General features: G+C 48.9%; 1 protein-coding gene and 1 long non-coding RNA gene across 2 annotated transcripts; one reads left to right on the forward strand and one right to left on the reverse strand.

Annotated features, from left to right (window-relative positions):
* Positions 1–623: 623 nt before the first annotated feature.
* On the reverse strand, positions 624–21,143 carry trim8b (tripartite motif containing 8b). The gene is made up of 6 exons (XM_006630870.3): positions 18,275–21,143; positions 5,608–5,703; positions 4,110–4,343; positions 3,264–3,295; positions 3,049–3,164; positions 624–2,546 (listed from the first exon to the last, which is right to left on the reverse strand). The coding sequence occupies exons 1-6, from the start codon at positions 18,845–18,847 to the stop codon at positions 1,924–1,926; spliced, it is 1,674 nt and encodes a 557-aa protein (XP_006630933.2). The 5' UTR covers positions 18,848–21,143; the 3' UTR covers positions 624–1,923.
* Positions 5,651–7,874, forward strand: LOC138238433 (uncharacterized). The gene is made up of 3 exons (XR_011189464.1): positions 5,651–5,733; positions 5,976–6,159; positions 6,890–7,874. It is a non-coding gene; the product is annotated as an uncharacterized lncRNA (long non-coding RNA).
* Positions 21,144–23,302: the final 2,159 nt, after the last annotated feature.

Here is a 23,302-nt window from a genome sequence, read left to right on the forward strand (position 1 = left end):
GCGGCAATGTTAACCACTGGGCCAGCGTGCTGCCCTGCCATCATTTAGAACGTTGGAATTCTGGGAAAGGGAAACGAAGCAGAGGACCAGTGCGGAGGAGTGGTTAGGGCTCCGGACCCCTGAAACCCTGGCTGAGGGTCCAGGGTTCAGTTGGGGATACAGATGCTGCAACTATAACAAGCCCCTCCACCCGGTTGCTCCAGATGTATGAGCCAGTACCCTAAATCTGTACACAACAAAAACACATCATGTATTCTCTTCATGTCACTGGGGATAAAAACAAACAAGGGCCAAACAAATTACTTTGAAGAATAGACTCCAGCAAGTCTAGTTCCCACTTCTTACATTCACTAAAGTCACTGATCGGTTAAGGAATGTCTTGAGAACAGAACCCGTAAAAGTAGGATTTAGTAATCCATTTCGCGACTGCTGCTGTGTGTACATCTGTGGCACTTTATTAATCCAAAAGGGTGTTCAGCCCAACAAGAAAGCTCAGCTACCCGAGCTGAAGAGCCCGTGTCAATTCTCTGACCAAACCAGAGCATCCTGGACAAAATCATAGTGTAAAAGCCCACAAACTCCCTTTAATATTTCCAAAAAACGATTTTTGCTTTTCGTTCAAATCACATTGCCTCCTTTATTTGCTTCACAAAATATTTACAAAAAGATATCGGATACATTTTTCTCAACCAGCCTTTTGTTTTTAATAATTGCTTCTTTTAAGCACGTTGACCATATGGTTGTACACAAGTTGAGCAGATCAAAGTCTTTTTTTTTTTATATAAAACTTCTGGAAAAAAATTCACCATTGTCCAACACCCCCTCCCCCATTACACACGCGCACACCCCTTTCTTACCGCTTGCAGTTCCTAGTGCTCCTCAACTGTCCCACATGCTCAAAGCTACAAACAGGAAGTTGAGAGCTCATGTGCTTGGTGCAGGAAGTGACATCATTCTGCAGGAAGTCATGTAAAACAGCAGCCCCCATCAGATGGTGATGCAGTGTCACCATATAGTCCAGAAATAGGCTCCTGGGTTCAACACTGATCACTACACACACCCAGTCTTTGTATCCAAAAGCCTTCCTCTGTACTCTTATCCTGTAAGGATTTCAGTCCACAGTGTTGCCTTCTCATCATGGTACTTGGTTATAAAATAAAATATTTAAGAGATTTCTTTGTTTTCACAACCAAAGAAAAAAAGCAAGTTAATTTAGAAAGCCGCATATCGCTTGGACTTTCAGCCCATTTGATGGAGAGGGAGTCTCGACTCTCGCACGGAGCTCTCACCCAGTGGGTGGGATCCTACTGGCTCTCTGTGGAGATGGCTTGGATTTCTGAGCCTGACTCATACTTGGCCACCAGCCAGCAAGAAGAGCCTGCTTGTGGCAAAAATGTCGAAAGACATCTGGAGCCACAGCTACCTAAATTTATCCTTGACCAAGGCAAAAAAAAAAAAAATTTTTTTTTTACTCCCTCTCCCCCCCCCCTCTGGCTTGTGCCAGAACGGAAACGCACTAAATATTCCCAATTTAAAACCCCAGCTGGAGGGGGAAAAAAAAGAGCTGCGTAAGTGAAGGGCAGAGAGTCATGGATTCAACGCCCCTGGAAGAGGGGAGAGGCGAGGGACAACGGATGAGATCCATCTCGATTAAAATAATCTGCAGGGGGGCCGACTGCTGCTGCAGCCTTTTCCCCTCCCCAACCAGGATACAGCCAGCGCTAGTCTCTTCAGCGACAACAACCTTCCCTTTTATTTAACCTGGGAGTGGAAAAGTAAAGTCCGACGTCTGCCGGAAGAGCGAGGAGGAAACTGGTGGGCTTTCGACGTGGTGGAACCAACGGGGGTGGGCGAGAACCCCCCCCCCCCCCCGGACTCTGGACTGGCACGAGCCTCTGCGCTCCCTCACGCCTGTCGGGAAGGTTAACTGGTGACGTAGTGTTTCGTGGAAGATTGGCCGTAGAGCCCGTAGAAGTCGGCGTGTCTGTGCGTCTGCGAGGCGTCGATCCAGTCCCGCATGGACAGGCCCTGGAGGGACTGGGGCACGGAGGGGGTGGAGGGCAGGGGGTGGTGGGAGTACTCCTGGGAGCTGACGGTCCAGGGGAAGGAGCTGGAGCGGGGGTAGGGCGGGTGCCCCCGGTGGTTGGAGACGGACGGCACCCCGGAGCAGTAGCAGTTGTCCACCGTGCACATCAGGATCTTGCGGCCGCCGTACTGGGGCAGCACGGGCTGCTGGGAGGAGCCGCCGCTGGGGTAGTGCGAGGGGGTGAAGACGGAGCTGGAATGCACGGCCTGCGCGCTGCTGCTGAGCCCCACGATGTGCTGGGTGGAGCTGCAGGGCACCATGGCCTGCGAGGACTGGCCTTCCCCCGCCGCCGAGCCCTGGCCCAGGTACTGCTTGCTCACGGGCCCCGAGGAGGACTCGAGGAACCCGCTGCTGTCCGGGAAGGCGGCGGAGTGCTTGCGTTTCTCCGCCCCCGAGCCGCTCAGGCTGCAGGGGTAGGCTGGAATGCTCTGGAGGAAGTGGGCTGGAGCGCTGAAGGGGGCTGTAACAGAGGTCAGAGGGGCAGGTGCTTAAAAACACGTCAATGCTTCCCGAGTCCTCCGAACCCCTGAATGTTTCTTCTTCAATACAACCTGGCTTTCATGATTATGCGTCCTGTACTGAGTGTGGGAGCATGAAGACTGAACCTGTGCTTTCCTACACACTGGGGGGGGTTAGCACCAATTGGAGGGGGTTTGCTTGGCGTCACTGATGCACCAAAAGTGCAATTAATGCCTGCTCCACCCTTGCTAGGTACAGCTACTTTGCAAAGCTTTTCAAACCTTGGCTAACCCCTTCAACTTACAAAAAGAAACATGCTTTCTGAAAAAAGCTTTTAAGAAACCTGTTAATCGTGCTTTACAGCAAAACCACGGACATTAGAATCCTGCTGCTTCCGCATGGTTACCTGTTCGGAGACGTCTCCCCCTCTGCACTATCACACTCTTCAGTTCAGCCTGATCTACTACAATGAATCAAACAACTGCACTGCAGCGATCGGGTACCTTCAAGCATCTTGCGCAGGTTCTTCTCTTTTTTCGAGATCTCAGACAGGAAGAGTTTGGAGTTCAGGTGGCCCACTTTATGAGACGGTAGCGCGGTGCCCGTACACATCTGTGCCCTAGAGACAATAACAGGCCAGACAAAGTCACGATAGAGGAAACGGATTGCCATTTGACAAACTCAAAAACGGAAAGAGAAAATTATTTTGTTTACTCACCTGTCCATTAAAATTTTTACTGACTTTGTGTTCTAAAAAGAAGGAAGAAATAATTAAATGACAATGTCAGTAACTGTTTCTTTCTATACGTTTCAAGGTAAAGACAGACAAAAAGGCTCTGAAATACTCCTGACCAAAAGCATTTCATTACTGCAGGAAATTCCCTGGCATTCAGGGGAGAAAAATCCCTAAAACACCTTTGATCATTATGAATTCTCAAGGCCCTGCTGTGGTTTCCTCTACCGGACAAGTATTTTTGTGATCAGCGCTTCTTCATTCTGCCTTCTGCTGACACTGCGCAGGCTGGAGAAGAGCAGGGTGGGGTTGCGCGCTGGGAGGTGAAGAGCAGTGAATTGCGTGTGGGTGGGAGAATCGGGACAGCAGGAATCCCAGGGTGGGGAAAATCCTTCGACTCATCTCCATAAAGGGCTCGTTCAGTTACATCTGGCAAACTTATCAAAAACCAGCAGCTTCAGCATAAGAAACTCCTGCAAGGAGGTCAGCTGGGGACTTCCAGCAACTGCCAGCACTCCAGGGCGTTAGGTTTCTACTTTGGTGCAAACCGGCCTCTCCCGTCTTTCTAAAGACACGAGAGAGTTATAATTTGAATTGCAAAAAACAAAAACCAAGTAGTATTATTTTGCATAATTTTGACTTCTTGTCTGAATATTTTTTTACTTTCTGCGCTTCGTTCCCTGGGGCACGTAGTGCAGCCTAGCAGTGTGAGGCAGGAAAGGCCAAGTGACTACGTGGAATTCACGCAAAAAGAGAATACCAATCCCAACAGGCTTTGTTACAAAAGCAAAGGCAAGTCTTCCTCGCAGGGCGCCGGGGAAAGCACGGCACCTTCATGAAGTTGATGTCCTCCGCCTTGTCGAACACCACCTGGACGGAGCTCAGCAGCTTCTTGGCCTCCTGCCGGCGCTCGCTGAGCTGCAGGGCCTGCGCGGAGTTCTCCTGGCAGAACTTGGAGCGCGCCTTGTCCAGCACCTCCAGGGTCTTGCCCAGGTCCTCCTCCAGCAGCTGGTGCATCTTCTGGTACTGCAGCCGGACCTCCTCTTTCAGCTGCTGCACCTTGTCCTGCGGGGACAGACGGTGGTCACTGTGCGGGGCCCCCCCCACCCTGCGTCACCCTGGGACACCCAGAGCTGCCAGGCAACAACATGACACGCAAACACACACTGTACTATTTCAATTCAATTTCAAGTGAAATTTATTTTTATATAGCGCCTTTCACAACAAGGCTGCCCCAAGGCACTTAAAGCTGTGTGACAGTACATGACATGTACTGTACAACACATCTTAAGATCCATTGTCTTATCTGAACTCACTCCTCCATTAGTGATGCACATCTTAAATTTTGGTGGATTTATGACTTGTTTTAAAGGTTCTGAATGGCTTTTATAGTGCCTCTTCACTACCTACCCAGACACATTAAAAAAATCAGACTCTTAAAACTGCACACAGGGACTTTATTGGGTGATAGAAGGGGGGTCAGGTTCTGAGCACAGCACCTCGACAAGCAGGAGGGATCGCTGCTGAATCAGAAGAGCAAACAGTCGGATTCTGACGAGTAGACTGTCCTGCCCCTGAAGTTGCCAATTTTTGTCAATTCCAGGTAATTCCAGTTTTGATCCGTGAACTGGTTTTGCAATACGAAGGCTAAAAAGAAGCCCTTCAGCCCTAAAAAAACAACAGCAACTGCTTCGGCTTGTTTCCCCATACATTTGACGACTGAAGAAAAGTCAGTTATTTTTAATTTGCTCTTCCTGCTCAGGTCAAATCATGTGCCGAAGGGGGGGGGGGGTGTGTGTCGCACTGTGCCTCTGCACCAGAAACGCTGATGTATTAGAGAAGACGGACTGCTCGTGGACCAGTACGTGGCTCACTTCCCTCTGGACCAGATTTTAAAAATGATGCCCCAGTCAGGGGACCTGGGACACTGCGTGCTGTAGGATGTTCCCTATTTTGTATGTGATGTTACGTCCTGACCTCTTGGTCAATAAAGTTCACCTGGCACTAACTGAAAGAGCATCCTGACTGAATTCCACTCTGGGTTTGTATAATCTGGCCTTCTAAAAATTGCTCATTAATCCTACTAGAGTTATTTCTCCCTCCTCCCCCTGATCTGCTGCAGTGGGGCTGCTGGTGTGTCACTTAGGAGCTGTGGAATCCCTTTGATGTGAAAAATGCTATGTAGTTATAATTATTATTGAAGACATGCATTTCAGAATGTTAATGCAAAAAAAGAATTAGCGATACGGTCTTTCAACAGCGGCAGCTGCTCACGAGTGACCACAATGCTCCTGCTTTCGGCGTATTCCTCCCCCCGGCCCCTCCTCACCTCCACCAGCCTCTTGTCCGACTCCAGCTTGTACAGCTGCTCCTCGATGTCCTGGGCGCGCTCCTCTATCCGGTCCTGCTGCTTCATCAGCATTTGCTGGTGGGAGAGAGGAAGGAGGAGGTTAAGGTCTGCCTGCTTTGAGAACATCTGGCTGTGTTTGCCGATCACAACGGTTCTGCCACAAGTTGGGGGTGGGTGGGTTGGGGGGAGAGATCCGGTCCAGGAGCTCCCAGTGAAAGTGAAGATTTCAGGACAAAGGGATAGCCTGGCAGAGATAAATATGTATTTGGGTGAAGAAACTCATGGGATTCACTGAATTCACTGTTCGGTTATCTCACTAAGTGCTGTGTTTTGCTTATTCCTGGTAGGTGTCATGGAAACCTGGGGCCAGAAGCACAGGCTGACACTTTGGATGGGACTCCAGCCCATCGCACTGAACATGGACAGAACATGCAGACTCCATATAGAAGGATCCCCGGATGGAAAACCGGAGCATTTGCTAGCAGCCATTCCACTGTGTACTTCGCACGCATTAACAATCAACATCAAAGAGTAAGTCTGTCCTGAGGCTTGAACAGTGCCAGCTCCGAGCTGTTAGGTGTGCTGATCTTGTTCTACTTGTTCTCCATTGTTTAGCACTCTAATGCCATTAATACCGTCTATAGTTACTATAACTTTGAAGAACGGATAGGAGGTTAGGATGACATGGAAGGGCAAAGCACACAGCAGCTTATTTACGTTCTGCAGATGAAATCTGCACTGACTCAAGGGTTGAATATGATGGCAATTGTTCAAAGCTGTTTTCTCAACTGGAAACGAAAATCACATGACCTCAATTAAAAAAAAAAACACCCACACGCGCTGGGCAGGACCTCAGCCTTTAAATACCAGACGCAGGATGTGCGGTGCAATGCTTGGGAATGTGCTGTTCCTCCACGAGGACCTGTAACCCAAAGAGCACGCTGGACTTTGGTTTCAGCAGAAAAACAAGAGGAGAAATAAAATCTTCCGCCTCTATTAAGTCAAATAATCTTCACAGAACTACAGAAGTTCACAGACCAAAAGCGTTCCCTTTGACTCTATATATCCCATTTTTAAGAGAGAAACTGAGCTTGGCTGAAACTCCCAAGTGAAACCCTTGACTTCACAGGGTTACTGCCTTCCACTCCTTCTTGTGCAGAAAAACAACGCCAATAACAATTAGGTTATAGAGCCTGCCAAAAGTTGACATGTAACGAAGGAACAAGCCAATTTGATTCTAATTAAATAAATGTTTATACAGGGGAAAGGCTGCCTCAGCAGTGTGAGGGGAGCCGCTGTCATGACAACGGGGTCAAGGCCCCCAGCGCAGACCCGGGCCTGCCCTGCGGTGTGCGCAGACAGGCTTCTCGGGCCGGGAGAAACTACAGGCTGTCTAGACATGCGGGCTGGGGAGCCAGCAGCCCCCAAACTGATAGCACCAAGAGCCAGGCTGCCTCCGGGAAGCCCTGTGAGTTTATGGGGTATCAGCAGTTGGGAACAGGCCCCTCCTGGATACACGCTTGCGGCCCTGCCGAGACTCTTCGAGGTGGCCTTTCGGAGTAACACCTGCATAAAGCCTCGTATATACAACCAATTCTAGTCTCTTCCTCTGCAGATATGGAGAATATGAAGCCATTCTGTTGCCTGTATTGTGCTGAATTTATGTAAGGGGCAACACGCACACAGGGAGGGAGGCTCCCCATCTCCTGAAATCTGACCCAGTCCAGGTCTGGGATAAATCAGCAACAGGATGATGAAGCCTTAAGCTCAGGCATTTTCAGTGGAATTGATTATGATCGAGATAATGGCCACGCTGCCCATGCCCACGCAGCATAACCAAAAAAGCTGCAAAGCCCCACTTCTCCCATCATGAGTGAGTGTTCATGGTCAAGCACTGCTCGTCTCTGCTTCTTCAGCTCTTACTGGTGTGAGTATCAGCTGAATTGTCAAAGGTTAAAACAGCAAGGGACTTCAAGGTTCCAGTCAAACGGGGCGGAGCAGTGGCTCTGTGGCTAAGGATCTGCGCCTGTGGCCGGAAGGTTGCCGGTTCAAATCCCGCAGCCGACAGAGGAATCCTACTCCGTTGGGCCCCTGAGCAAGGCCCTTAACCCCAGGTGCTCCATGGGCGCCATATAAATGGCTGACCCTGTGCTCTGACCCCAAGCATCTCTCCCTGTCTGTGTGTCTTGTGGAGAGCAAGCTAGGGTATGCGAAAAGACAAATTCCTAATGCAAGAAATTGTACAGCGCCAATAAAGTGATGTTAAATCTGTTATGTATGCTTGAAAGCAAAAAGAATTAAAAAAACAACAAAAGGTTATTTTACATAACTAGTTACACACAAGCACGAGGTTAATATGGCAGTAGGTTCACTGGGTCGCTTCACCAGTAAGAGCTGCTCAGACCCCCCAGCAGCTGGTAAAACCTGAAACGGCTCGAGCTGCTAATCAGCCGGATTCTAGTTTGCTTTCCCAGCAGCAGTCTGACCTGCCAGGCATCTACAGTCTCACACTTAAAATCTGGTCAGATCAGTCAGTCCTGTGGGAGTTACAAAGCAAACGATGATACAGAACTTTCTCCTCAAGAGGAACTAACAGGTGAAAACAGCTGATCACAGCAGATTCCACTGCACATCACTCCAGGGCTGGAGGTGGACTTTTTTAAACCACAATGAGACTTGGTGCCAAAAACGCAAAGAGGACCAGCGTTTCACTGTCTTTTTATAGAAGTGATCCTAATAAGTACCAAGTTGTTAAAGAACAAAACAAGATAGACACGTTATCCTAGCAAAGAAGAGTACACAACAGGTATCAAAGGTTAATCTTACAGCCTGACAAACAGACATAGACAGGAAATCATATGATTACCATCTGTTTTCATATATGAGTGTATAAAGAGGATGTTCTCAGTGCATGCGTGAAGACCACAGGCTACCTGTGCAATCTTCCACCCATGTCAGTGAGGGGATCAAGTTAACAACCTGGGCAGGTGATCGAGACTGGAGTGTTTCTCAGCGGCTGCCACACTACTAATTTAAAGTTCTTAAACCCAGGGAAACAAGGCCTCCTGAAGAATTTTCACTTTGTAAGAAAAACTTTGTTTTTAATCAAAATTCCATCCTGCTGCTAATTAATCACAGATGCACTTTTCAAATGAGTGAATGTTTATTAATAAGTTTATTAGTTCATTAGAAACATGCTTCTGTGACTAATTACCTAAAGCTTGTAATTAGGCCAGTTTTTCCAAAGCTTTTGGTGGTAGCATGTGTATGTTTCATTGGGCAGCCTCAGCAACTAAATTTGGAAAGCAAGAAGTCATTCTGTTATTTCTGAAGTGCCTCTCCTAAGATTTTCCTTAGATCCTCCTAAGAGAACAGGGAGGAACCCCAACACAGCCCCCAGCTACTATACAAAGCAAACACTGTGCTTAAATAGATACCCAAGGCGAAGTGGAGGCCACAGAGACATGACACTTGTGTAAACACAGGGTAAGAAAAAGATGGGTTTGTACACACGCACACACAGGGACACACATCTGTACATACAGCTGCAGGCAGAAAGAAGCTCACATTCTTAACCCAGTTCAGTGACCGAAGACCGCATCACCACTTGCCAGAACAAAACGCACTCGGAGTGAGCACGAAGACACTGCCGATTAGCGCACGCAGTCTGAATCGACGCGAACAGTGCACTACTGCTCATCTGGGACTGAACATACACAACGGGCGAAGCGTGCCAACCCAGGGATTTTTAGAGCTGAGTTATTAATACAGACCAAAACGTTTAGGTGGGTCAGCCTGGAGAGTGGGGTGCTTTTCAATAAGGTGTGCCATCTGGAAACTGGACAGTGCTCGTGGAGTACGGACAAGTCAATATTACAAATCCCCCATCCTTATTGGACATTTATGTTATCAAAAGGGGGACCTTTTAATACTCTTTTAAGAATGATTATACCCATCTTGTTTTTTTTGGCCTCTCCAGTTGTGTTATTTTTTAAAGACGGTGAGTCCCACCACCACACACAAGACAAAGTGAGGACCTGCAGGACGACTCCTCCCCCCGCTCACCCCTTGAACACATCACAGGAAGCCCCTCCCCTCGTGCCCACAAACACCCCAGAGGCTGAAGGGATAGCTGAGACCCTCCTGGCTGACTCATCCCCACCCCACCCTGAACTGCAACACGTTTACCTACAAACATGTCTAAATGAGCAAAAATATGTTGCCGTTTATTTTTGGCCACCACAGTTAAGCAATCTTCGCTACACATTGGATTCAAGCACACAGAGGCGGCAGTCCTGTGTACCTGTCCCAGAGACGGGAGGCACGCAGGATGAGAGTGCTGCTCATGGAGAGTGGCTGGGTGTTTTTCCCCTTGTGGTTCGGGCAGCCACACTGAGCTGCTCTTCGTCTTGAAAAGCGACGAGCCTCATTTTACAGCATGATCTCCCGGGATATGTTATGCCTCGATCAGAGGGATACGAGGATTAAGCCTGTGCACATAGCCCATATACCAGAGAAAACTACTTTCATCAATCAACACCCCGATTTCTGCATTTTCTTGTAGAGCCCTTAAAATAAAGGTCTGATGGGAAAAGGGTATTCTTACAATATGACATTCCACCACTCCAGAAATAATACCTCCGGATATTTGTTTTCTCAGTTCTTCCTCCAGTATTGGGCAGTAGTTTCCCCCTGAGCATTAACAGAACATGCATATTCCCACACAGGGGAGTTTTACTGATCCTACTTACAGAAGGAGGGCCCTTCATACTGTATGCTTATTTGCCAAAACAAATGAAGGCATCAACGTGAGGTATTTAATACTTCAGTGGCTTTTTTAAGGTCAGGGGCCAGACGAGACCAGAACATCCACTTCAGAGCCCGTCCTTGCAGTTGTTTACTAGCGGAAGTTAACTTCGGTTCAGTATTTCCACATGCATATGGACCGTGGGCGCAGTGAAACATTAAATACAGATCACAGGAGGGCACTGCCAGCTGCCGGTGAACTCGGCAGCATTCTTTCTTAACGCCGGAGGAGAAAGGAGGGCAGCACTTCCCCTCACCTTCCTGAGTCTTGCCCTCCGCAGGTCCTGCTCTCAAGGCCACCACAGGCTGCCCGCCCTGCTGCTGGGGTCACCCCTGGAGGAGTCCGCCCTCAGACTCCCCCTTCTGGGGATCGGATCCAGGGTCCCTGCCGAGGTTCTGGCGGTTTCCGAGCCGCGGCGCAGGGCAAGACTTTTGGATTTCAGACTTAATTCTATTTTCAGTGGCTCAGTCAAACTCCAATAATGACGAAACAAGCGAATGACTATATGGGATAGGGTTCTTAATACTAGGGGCTTAACTCTCCTGGCAAAAGAAAGGACCGTGCTGGTCGGAGATCAGTGATGTCTCATCTCTCCTCACTTACAGGACGAAAGATGGGCAAGGGAGGAACTGTTGCTAGGGCGATGCTGGCGTGGAGGGAGAGGTCCCATGTTCAGCTAGGGAGATCTTATATATATAGGGAAGAGGAAGTGCGAGATTAGAATTTGACCTCCACCCGAACTTCTGTTCAATAACACCATTAATCACTCACAATGAAACAAAACACAAAGGATAAGCCGAGTACACCAGGCAGGAACGAGGTTTCAAGCTTCCACCACTGCAAAGAATCTCATTCCTGAAACAACTGCGTGGTCTCGGCATATATGCTGAAGATGTATACTTGCTTCGTACAGCCAGCAGTCCAATACAGCTTTGATCAAGCTTTTTTTTTTTTTATTCATGACACTGCTTTTCGTTCAGCAGAAATCCCCGTTCTTGCAGAAGTGATTTAAAAAAAACACAAAAAATGTGAAACAGAAAAAAAGGGAAAAAATCATCTGAAAAGTGTTTATTCACACTGGTACGCCACAGAAGCTCCGAGAAATGGCGGGGCGACTGTGTCTAGCGAGGGTGACAGTCCCGGGCCCATAGAGAATACACCTCTCTCGAACTGCTCCTCCAGGGCCAGGAACGTCCCCACAGCTGGGCCGCAGGAGCCCCAAAACAGCGTTTCTGTCGGGGGTACAGATGACCTGCATTGAAGTCAACAGCAGCAGCAATGTGTGACCACCTGAGGACCCTTAGTGAAGAACCATTTTTTCATTTAAAACTAAAGGACTCACAAAGCCTGAACCTGTTTATCCTGTACTGTAATACTTATTAATTGGAGCTGAACAAAGGCTGCAGCAGTTTTGTTGGCTACAACTGCAGTACTGTCTGCGTCGATAACTGTCAGTTGGACAGATATCGCAGGATAGTGCGTCATCCTGAGGATTACTGACAGGGCTCAAACTGGGCTGTCCAGTGCTTGTCTCCAGGATTTCATTCCAATTTGCTCTAATGACCTAAACTAGTGCATTATTGGCTTACGCAGACCAACTTAACCCATCCTTCCAGCTCTTCAGGTTCTGCTGCTTTAAACCTGACACACCGGCCCTGCAGGACCAGGGCTGGACAGCCTGCGGACACACCGGCCCTGCAGGACCAGGGCTGGACAGCCTGCGGACACACCGGCCCTGCAGGACCAGGGCTGGACAGCCTGCGGACACACCGGCCCTGCAGGACCAGGGCTGGACAGCCTGCGGACACACCGGCCCTGCAGGACCAGGGCTGGACAGCCTGCGGACACACCGGCCCTGCAGGACCAGGGCTGGACAGCCTGCGGACACACCGGCCCTGCAGGACCAGGGCTGGACAGCCTGCGGACACACCGGCCCTGCAGGACCAGGGCTGGACAGCCTGCGGACACACCGGCCCTGCAGGACCAGGGCTGGACAGCCTGCGGACACACCGGCCCTGCAGGACCAGGGCTGGACAGCCTGCGGACACACCGGCCCTGCAGGACCAGGGCTGGACACCCCAGCTATAAACAACTTAAAAACAGGATCAGCTTATTAAAGCCACTCTACAGATAGAAACTGTGCTCTGCAAAGTAAATTGCTTTTCCTAAAGCTTAAAAACCACAGTCAATTTAGTTTTTCTTGCTATCTAGAGAGAAAATTTTAGGGCCCGTGTATAATATTCTGAAAGCATGTGGCTCTGAATCTGAAAAAACAAACTCAAGCCAAGCAAAATTCAACATTATGCCTTTTTCCCTAACCAAGGTCCAAGCTGGGCTTTAGAGATGACAGAGGAAATGGGTTATACCTTATAAATAACAGGGATAACTTACACAGTTCACCACTTTAAAAGTCGAATCTAACATGCAGTTCCCCATGCCTGATGTCATCCTACATTAATGCAAACATCAAACACTTCATTAATGATTCAAGATCACAGAAATCAAAGTCTTCGGAATAAGGCACATAATGCAGTTCTGCATGCGGTTTTATCCTTAACCTCCCTTAACTAAACCCTTATTTCAGCAGTCAGAAGAAGTTTCCAGCTACAGGAATTAGCCCACCCCACCCCCAAAAGTTATATTATCCAGTTGTTCCTGACCTCCACTGTACTGTAAATATCTATTTACGGCTTGACATTCTGTGCTACACTTGCTGCTGTATTTGTGTCCACCTTGTGCTTGGTGCTGCTGCACTCTCGAAATTTCCTTGTAAAGGCCAGAGCTCAAAGGATGCGAGATGGGGAACACAAAAATAAAAAGACCTACCAGGACAAACGGGATTACAAATGATGACTTAAAGCCTCGTCAGTACTGGAATCGAGAGAGAATCACGAAAGCGAAATGTTTCTATTTTAGATCACCTCTCCTGTTGTTTTTACTCCTGAGATCTTGCAGGGCGAGGATGGGAAGCGTGAATCGCCGGCAATCCGGACCTCAAGCCCCAACCCGTGGGCTCAGTATTCACCAGATTCACACCAGCAGGGCCGAGCCCCATTCACAGGGCTGGTCCCGCCCCACCAGGCTCCGAGAGCCGCGCAGCTGGGATGAGCCGGGGCGCTCCCCATGATCTCACCGCGCCCCGCCCGGCCAAATCCCCCGCTGAGCTCCGGGACAGATGCCTCCGCCCGCCAGGAACTCGGACGATCCCTGTCCTGGGGGGAGGTGTTGGAGTGCCGGATGACTTGAGTCACTCTCAGCCTCTTGCAAAACAGCGCGAGGCGGCAGCTGCCGGTGGGGGCAGAGCAGAGCCGAGCAGAGCGGAGCGGAGCACAGCCCTCCCTCCCGGCCACCCCCGGCACTGGCCATCCAAGCCACGTTCCTGCACGCAGCCGGCAGCGGCTCCTCTGGATCGACACTCTGCTCCAGCGATTATCTCCACTGCGGGGGGGGGGGGGGCAGAAGAGAGCCGGAGCCGGGTCCGCTTCAGTGGGTTTCTCTGCCCCCCATTTGGGGGACCCAACCCAGGCTGGCGGCGCGGGTCGATCAGGGCACTGCGCACCGGCCGGGGGCCCATGCCAGATCTCGCCGCCGGGCCCACACGTCCCGCTATACCTCCAGGGGAGAGGCCGGGTTCCGATTTCTGTCACTTCTGTCTGCGCCTCCAGCGGTGGCCGCGGCCCTGCCCCCGGCTTGATCGGCTTCCTTTGTCTTGGCGCCTGTGCCTGAGGGCCCCCCCCGCCCAGCTCCAGCGCTCCTTCACAATCCCGCCCGCACCCCAGGAACACACAGCCCTGGCAGGAGGCGCTGAAATCCCCCCAAAAAACAACAACAACAACCCGGCAAACTTCAGGTTCAACCCACTCCCACGGGCTGCGCGTTCAGGCCTTCGCCGCGGCTGGCTCGCGGCGCGCTGGCGTGTCTCGGGCGCCTCGTCTCTCAGATGCGTGGTCCCAGTCTGACTGTGAAGCGCTCCTGTGCCGCTGCTGGGGCCGGTGGAAAAGTGAACCGGTGGGCAGGTGGGCAGGTGGCAACGGGGCCTTTCAGGAGGCAGAGCTGAGTCGCCAAATGTCAGTCGGGACCCATCGCGGCACCGCAAGAAGCAAGCCTCCTGTTTTTAGTTCAAATTTGTTCTCTCCTCCCCCATCCAAAAAAAAAAAACCTTGATCAACCTCTGCTGATCCCAATGTAGTACCGCGGTACAAATAGACTGGTTATCTACGGCAGACATCCACCAGCACTTCCTGAGTGCTTTTCCAGCAGCCCTGCAGAGATGAAGAATTCAGCTCAGGGAGCCTGATAGCAATCCTGTGCGTGGCTGTTTGGCTCTCAGGGGGCTGTGCAGGGCTCGGCTCTCATGCAGAGCCTCCGGCGGCTGGAGGCTGCGGGACCGCTCAGCCGAACCAAGCCCGGATCAAACCGCCGCGGAGTCAGAACCCGGATCAGGCCCTCGAAGGCGGGAAGGCACATTCGTGCGGTGAACGCCATCTCTCACCCGGAGCAACGGCGTGGGAACCGCCCCCCTCTTACGAAACTGAGCACACAGCATCTTTCTCTCTCTCCCTCGCTTCGCCCCCCCCCACACACACACACCTTCACGAGGATGCACCTGTGCTGGCGAGATAAGCCGTTCAGCTGAACCTCACATTGTTCCCTGCTGGGCCCGCTGGTTTAGCGCTCGAAAGGAGACGAATAAGAAAAGGGCCGGATCCACTGTCCGGCTGCCACTCTTTCGCCTCTCGCCATCACTCGCAAAACGCATTGAAAAATAAACCCTGTTTGTTTCTCCTGGACTGGCTTTCCCCAGGCGCTGTCATTGCCGCAGCCTCAATCACAAAACCAGTCCAGCCAGCGCTGCTGAAGAAGTGGATCCCAGACCATGAGGTCAATCCCAGATCACCTTCGAGCACGCGACGGAATACTCTCGTTGCACAGCAGCATCAGTTAAGAGCTACACACTTCTGTGAACTTCATTCTTGTTCTTTTACAACCGTGTAATTTTCTACATGCAAAGATCCTGCTTGAATCACGCGTATGAAAGGGACACGGAAAGAACCGTGAAAACCGCGGGGGAGTGAAGGAAGAGCACTCCCTGTGACACAGCGGTGCAGACGGAGCAGTCCCCAGAAGTGACATTTCCACCGTGAACTTACCAACAGGCATGATTTCGGACTGAGGGGGGAACTGGGAAGTGACAAGGTAAAAAGAAATCTAAACAGTTCATGCCAAGTGTGAAGTGAGCTCATGGTATTTCAACATCTCGAAAAAACATAAACGGTGTTCAAGCATTCAATAGTGAACTCTGTTTCGGATTTCTTAGCTCAGTGGGAGCCAGCCGAGTTCTTGTTTCTTGCCTCTCAGCTATGAAACAAGTCAATCCGTACAGCACTTTTTCTGCCGGCAGGCTCATGAGAAATACGGCACAGGCTGCCGGAGAGAACATTTAGTGCAGAGGAAAGAAAGACGACATAAACAGGGCATCCAAAAGACCTGTTATCACAGCAAGCCCGTCCCCTTTCCTCGTCCCCGAGCTCTGTCCTTCCTGTCCAGAGCACACTGACACGCAGACCTCGGCACGGTCTGCACTGGTGTCAGCCTGTTGACTTATCCATGGTAAACGGGCTGGGAGAAACCTCAGAGGCTGTCTGGGACAAGCATGGGGCTCGGATACTTTGAAATACCACCAGATGTGATGGATTAAAATCAGAAGTGACTTTGATAAGGCTCTTATCTCACTGTGCCTGCCTGGAATACAGCTGTGGCAGACATAACGCACTTTTGATAAGTGTGCAGAATATATATTAACATACATACTGACACACTTACGCATTACATACAGGATGATGGCTCATCAACTTCAGGCTTTATTGATTCACAGATGGAAGGAGAACTCCCCAGGATTCACAAGCTTACCAGAATACCTCAGTATATAATACAGATTTTCACTCCTATTAATTATGTAACAGAAGCCCATTAACCTACGGGGGTGTGATATTATGAAAGGCTGCTGTAAGCCTCTACAGGATGTTTGAGCTCACATCATGTTTGCACTCCTTGCCGTGGCCGTACTTGAAACGCAACCGTGCCAAAATGTGGCGAAGCAGTGCGTGGTTGTGTTCGCAAGTTCAAAGGTAACATGTACAGGCATAAAAAAAAGCAAGCAGGTCGGCCAGTTTAACAGTGCAGCCATAACGCCAGGGCTCAGCGACAGAGGGAGGAGCAGTCTGGGAACGTTACAGAAACAAGGTCTCTATGGCATTCTGCGCCCATCCATCTCGAAGCGATTCCAGCTGTGCCACCAGCAGACAGGAAACACCCGCACTGGGCTGACACCCTGCCAACCACCTGCAACGACCCAGAACAGCTACCCCAGTATCGAACGCGAGGAGACTTGCTTCCACGTAGAAACAACTGCTACGGATCTCCACACTAACACGATCCATGGAAGATCCACAACCCCAGGTACAGACCTCACCACTCAACAGCTCTGCCCTCCATGGCTACGGTCTGTCCATCCGACTGGAAGACAAACCCATGCTGTCAGCAGAGGGTGGCGTTTTCAGACGAACCCCTGTTCTCAGCTGAGACTGAGGAAGAGAAGATACTGCAAACGTTCCCATGAGGCCCGTGACACTGCACAAGCAGAAAACCGAGTGTGGGAGCAGGACACCGATATCCACAAGGTCCAGGAATCAGCCCCATTCTCAATGGCGGTACCAGCACGCTGCATTAGTCTGAATTCATTTTAACAATGAATCTCTGTCTGCTACCGCACAGTCGTTAAAATGTATCCGCCTTTAATCATGGTCAATCTTGTCCCCATATGGCAAAGGCCACTGCAGACCGTCTGCTTCACTCTGAAATCAGCATCCTGCACTGCGTGCTGCTGGATCTTAATCCACCTGGTAGATAAATAAGGTCGTCAACAGCAGCCAACTGCCTGCTGGTGCCTAACGTGTAAAACATGGATCTGACAGGCCTTCGGCAGCGGACTGGACGAACATTGCTGTGATCCATGTGTACCATCAGTACTGTCTGCATCGCCATATCTCTACGAGCTGATGGCTGACAGGCCAGTGACTGACCCCTTGCCTGACAGCACCTGCCTTGACTGCACCACGTCACCCATATTCTCACGAGATTTCCCACATTTCTCATGTCCCTGTCCGACACTTGACTACGAATAATTACATGCCTTCATAAGGTCATATCTGCAAAGACAACATGGGTAAAAATTTGTCCCAGGCTTCATGAAAGCTCTTACTATTTCTGAAGCACATTCTTATTACTTTAAGAATCACTAGCCTATAGACACGAGACTGGAGAGAGTATCATGTTTCCTCACAATGATGGACAGATGGACCCTTTTTAATAACTAGCCACAAGTATCCAGACTCACAGACACCCATATGGAACTTCGACACAGGCATCTCCAACCTACCCCCTCGAACAGGCCAATCCAGAAAATCTGTAGGTCACCCCAAATCATTCAATCCTAAAATCTGTATCCCATGTATTCATGTAATACGCTCACTTAAATTAATTCCCGTCATTGGGAGCACAATTTCTCTCCGGAATATCTTGGTACGTCACGTGTACTTCAAAGCTTCGGTTGATTTATAACCGCCCATAAATATTTTAGAGATGAAAACGCTTTACAGGAGGAAACGTCACCCAGTACATTTTCCACACAGTTGCCTCCCTAAATGCGCGAAATTAAAGGGGGGATGCTATCATTCTACACATGCCCACTGTCAGGACACATTAGAAATGAGGATTAACAATTAACCCACTCTGTGCTCATGGGGGCGCGTACCCCCGTGCTCGCCCGAGCCCACTCACCCTGATGTCGTTGCGTCGCACTTCCACGTCGCACACCGAGTGACCGTGGTTGGCCCCACACCTGGAGAAGCAGCAGTACTGGCAAACGGCCACTTGCTCCGCTTCACAATGATAAAGTCTGTAGGCATCGTGCTGCGGGCAGCTCCAGGCCCGTACATCCTCGGCCTCGACTAGCAAGTGCCCCGGGTTGGAAGAGGGCTGCTGTAGGTGCGTCTGAACGTGGGACTGACAGCAAGGAGCGTTACAGCGGAGGCAAACTTTCTGGGCCGGAAGAGGCGGCCCCCGCCGGCAGAAGATACACTGCAGGATGGCCGGGGTTTTCTCCACGTTCAGCGCGTTGAACTTCTCCACGATGTTGGTCAGCTTGAGGTTCTTCTCCAGGCTGGGCTTCTGGTTGTAGGCGTGGTTGCACTCCGGGCACCGCACCATGCCCGTGTCTTTGGACCAGGCCTCGCTGATACATCCTCGGCAGAAGTTGTGTTTGCAAGGCAGCTGTATGGGCTCCACGAAAACGTGTAAGCAGATCGGACAGATCAGCTCCTCCTCGAAGCAGTTTCTCCAGTTTTCGGCCATGGCAACGTCTCAGTGGAGCTTTCGGCCGATGTTCGCATTAATTATCAAATTTCTGAATTAGATAGCGAGAGTTGTGAAAGAGGAAATATCTCGATCCCCGAGTGCCGTAGTGGTATTTTGGCCGTTCCAAAATCCCAATTGACGCAGCTTAGATCAAATCCCACTAGTTTTTTTTTTCCCGTTTTAATGTTATTTTTTTTCGTGCGCTTAAAAAGATGGCTTTAGCTATGAATGAACAGCCCAGCAAAGCGCACTGAAGTCCTACCTCCCTCCCGACCTTGTTCACAATGTTGGTAAGCCTCCATAAACAACGCACAGGAGCGCCTCTTCCTCTTCACTGATGTATCTAAATTTGCACTGTTCGGTTACAGAGAAAATAAACGAATTTTGATTTTCCTTAAGAACGTGTTTGCGAAAATAGATCTATAAAAACGTACCTAGCGTTTCCCTGACACCGTCCCTTCCCTCAGATCAAACATTAACCCAGGCTGGGAATAATGGTTGAACTGCGTCCCAACTGTGACGAAGTTTAATGTAGCGGCAGGCATTCAAAAACTATTTTTTAAGCTACGTCTGAGCTAGCAAGGCACCAGAAGCGAATAACGAAAAAGAACAGAAAAGGGCGTACAGTTCCTTTTTTTTTAAAAAAAAAACGTAGCTTTCTTCACAGGTTCCGGTTCTGAGAGACACTGGACGGGGAACCCGTGCGATATTCCGGATAAAATTCCAAGTCTGGCAGAAAACGGGAAGAGTTTCCAGTCATGTACTATACTCACAACGTAGCAAGTGGAGTATGGTTCTTTTAATCGCGTTTTCTTTTTAATGTGGGGTCTCTCTGTGGTCAGGATGTCGACTCAACTCTGAAATAATCCAGAATTATTCACCATGCCACATTTAACGACATTGAGCGCAAGCGGTCGGGAATTTCTCGAATGCAGATGACACCAACTCCCAGATTTTTTTCTCCCGGCTCAGCGCGCAACTATCCGTAATTGATCCCTGTCAATTCTTACAAACGTAACAACATCGGGTGCGAAAACAACACGGACTCGAACTGCGTTGTCACTTCCCCGCTTTGTGACGATACGCCTCGTTAAAGGCGATAAAAGATACAATAAAAACGTAACTTCGCCACGACAGTTTTCCTTCTTCTTTTAAAAACGGAAACAAACCCTAAAAGAAACTGGTCTTTCCTCCGGTTAAAGTTCGTCAAAATCCCGAACGACCTTAAAAAGTACCCTTTAGCCCTTTTAAAAATACCGTTTTATCACGTAGCAGCATCAAACACTAGCTGTTGCCAGCAGTAACTACAGTACAGTTTTGTGTTTTCCAAGATGTATTAAAAATATCGTATCACATGAAAACCGGATCTGTACACAAGGCCTCTGCCATCTTCCTCTCGAAATAATTTAGTATAAAAGTAAGTGAAAAATAAACATCTGCAATATATTGATCGAAATTAGACTATTATATATATATAATATTTAATTTATAGCTGCTTTTATGTCCCCGTCATTTGAAAAGGAAGTCGGTCGCGCAGAACAAAAACGGCGTTTCTTTAAAATATTTCACTAAAATATACATCTATAGAGTGCTATAGGTTGAGATATTCAAAAAATAAATTACAAACTGTTTAAGTCTCCCGTTCTCAGCTCGGTATAGTAATCCGTCCTCACCTCACCTAGCTATCTGTCTTCATTTAACAACGTGAAACAATTCTCCCCAAAATACCGATTTACCATTTCTGCCTTCTCCCTCGTCTCAGAAATGCGTATCTTTAGGGCTGAGTATATTTCCTCAGAAAAGAAAGCCAGCTCGTTCCACGTATCCCGTTTTATTGTCCAACTTATATAAAAAGCGAGATTTTATACGGTTTTCTGCTCTTAAAGGGGACGGCGCCGTTCTGCCCTTTTTATCGCTTGCTGTCATCAGCCATCTTGTTTTGCTCTTTAAAAAGGGGGAAAAAAGCGACCTTTCTGCTTATTTTTTCCACCTCCTGGTTCGTTTTTTTCTCCCTCTCCGCTGTTTTTTTGGTCTGCCAAACACATATATAACATATAAAACCGAAACTTCAAATGACTTCACCGTTCCCCCCTGCGCACATATACTTCCATGGGATGCAAGCTCTCTTGTAAATCCGACGGCTTCCCCCGGTTGGTACAGTCCAGTCCGTATCGGTGTTATTATTAATGATTTTTTTTTTCCTTTAGAGCAATCTTTCTAGAGGACAGGAATGCAGGCACTGAGGCTGCAGGACTGAACACAGCTCGCATTTACTCCCCCCACCCCCCGAGAGTCACGTGATCAGTCACCGACTTGATACATTAAACCAGGCGGAGCTGAAATGGAGGGGGGGAGGCACCACATTTAAAAGGGCAACTCTAGCTCCGGTGCTTTCCTGGACAGAAATACCTCTGCGCAGCTGCGCGGCCTCCAAAGAGCGAATCCAGTACGACCTGTCCCCGGCACCTCTCCTTTGTTCCCGTTTTAAAGAGCAGGACGTTAAGAGGTTCAAGAGACTAGCATGTTACGCATAAATTGACACTTCTGGGGCCCAGAAATGGATTGATGAATATTGTTCAGCTACCCTGTAATATCGCACAGAAATGCGTCCTCACGAAATCTTTACATTTTGTGTGGCCCATGTATTCTCTCGCGACTGGGATGGCTTAAAATGTTGTGAACGTGGGCTTGAAATGCGCCAAAGAAGTCCAACAATTTGAGTTTTTCATTCTTGTCATATTTTATTCACAGTGTATTTCGGAATTGGGTAAATGTCAAAAGGAGTAAGGAAGCCAAAAATGGTATAACTATGATCCAAAATGGTATAACGAATTTTAAGGATTCAACGTGGTGGTCAGATAATGTAGTCAGAGCCTTATTTAGAAACCCCTGTTCCACGTGTGAAAGATGTACACCTACAAATACATATATTATATAGTGTAGGTTATATAATGGATATGCATTATGTATTGTATACAAATTACATCGAGTGCTATTAAACAGGTTCAGGTTTTGCGCTGTTGAAAGCGCCTCATTTAAAAGGGAAACTGCATATGAAGGAGGTAAATGTTAAAGGTTTATTAAGATCGCTGTGCCAAGACTGAGGTTAGACCGAAAAAATGACACATCAATTAACAGGCTACAGTTTGGCGAAAGAGTGGCCGGTATTTTAAAAGGGCAACACCTGTTCCGACAGCGGGAGAAGCCTCGCAGTGTTTGTTAGAAAACAGATTGCACCGGCGGCCGAGGGACAGGGGAGCCGGAGGTGGTCGCCACTGTACCGGTTAAAGGTGCAGAGAGGGCCCGCAGGAAAGACAAAGAAGTGGCTTCATGGCTGTTACTGTAAAATGGGTCATTCTGCACGGCTGGTTGAGTGTAGGATTTTTGGAATTTTCCCTGCACGGTGTGAGTAATCTAGACCCCCCACGCAGCGTGCAGCGTCACCCCAGTGGCCGCTCCCACAGCGGCCCGGGGGCCCGTCGGCCGCGAGCGGTGTGTGTGTGTGTGTCCGGCAGTGCGGTCCAGTGAGCCGGGGGAAAAAATGGGGCCCATCCTGTTCACCAGTCACATGCGAGGCATGCTGGAATGTCAACACAGCCCTGCAAGTGTGTGCGTGTAGGCGGGAGGAAGGCAGAGAAAGGGCGGTGTGTGTAACTGCCACTCGTTATCCCCGAATGAGAATCTGCTATTGAAACAGTTCGCTGTAATTTTTTAAAATATGCACGATACTTTGATCAGAACCCAATGTAAAAGTGCTATTTCAGGTGGGCATTATTTCAATATTTTAATATAATTATTATAATTAGGTATTGCAATCGTAGTGACGTCTATAAACCTCTAAGGTCAATGTGTAATTTAAAATATTTGTGTATTATCAGGTGTAAAATGTAAAACCTCTCAGTAGTCTGGAGGAGAAAGTTTCAGCTTTTGCCAAATGCTCTTAAATGCAAATCAGACCAAAAACGAAGAAAATCTACTTGTTTTTCTGGAAAATCAAGTAGTAAATTATGTTGTCGAAGGGGGAGGTATTCAGAATTATTCTTGGTGATGTAAATGCTAATTTATTAGGCTTTTTATGCCCTACATTATGTAATTCAACAGTGTGGTAGTAAACGTACATTTGCAGTCCTCTTACAGTCGTGCAGTTCTTCATTAGATTAAGAATATATGTCACATTCCATAAAATTAAGATTATTTTTTTATATTTTTATTAACGTAACAAGGTTCATTGCCATTTGGATCAATGCAGGTTCTTCTGCATTACCTTGAAGTGATATAGAAACTGAGGCAAGGAATTAGCAACAAAGATGAATAGATTCATGTCTCCTGAGCTGGGCATTCCCACATCATCTCCAGCCCACTGGGACGGTTGGCTGTGTGCACTGGGGTCTCAGCAGAATTGTAATTACTCTCACTGCATGACTACTATTCCCACCCGGAGGAAGAAAGGGG

This window comes from Lepisosteus oculatus, chromosome 4 (genome assembly GCF_040954835.1).
Source record: "Lepisosteus oculatus isolate fLepOcu1 chromosome 4, fLepOcu1.hap2, whole genome shotgun sequence".
Classification (NCBI taxonomy): domain Eukaryota; kingdom Metazoa; phylum Chordata; class Actinopteri; order Semionotiformes; family Lepisosteidae; genus Lepisosteus; species Lepisosteus oculatus.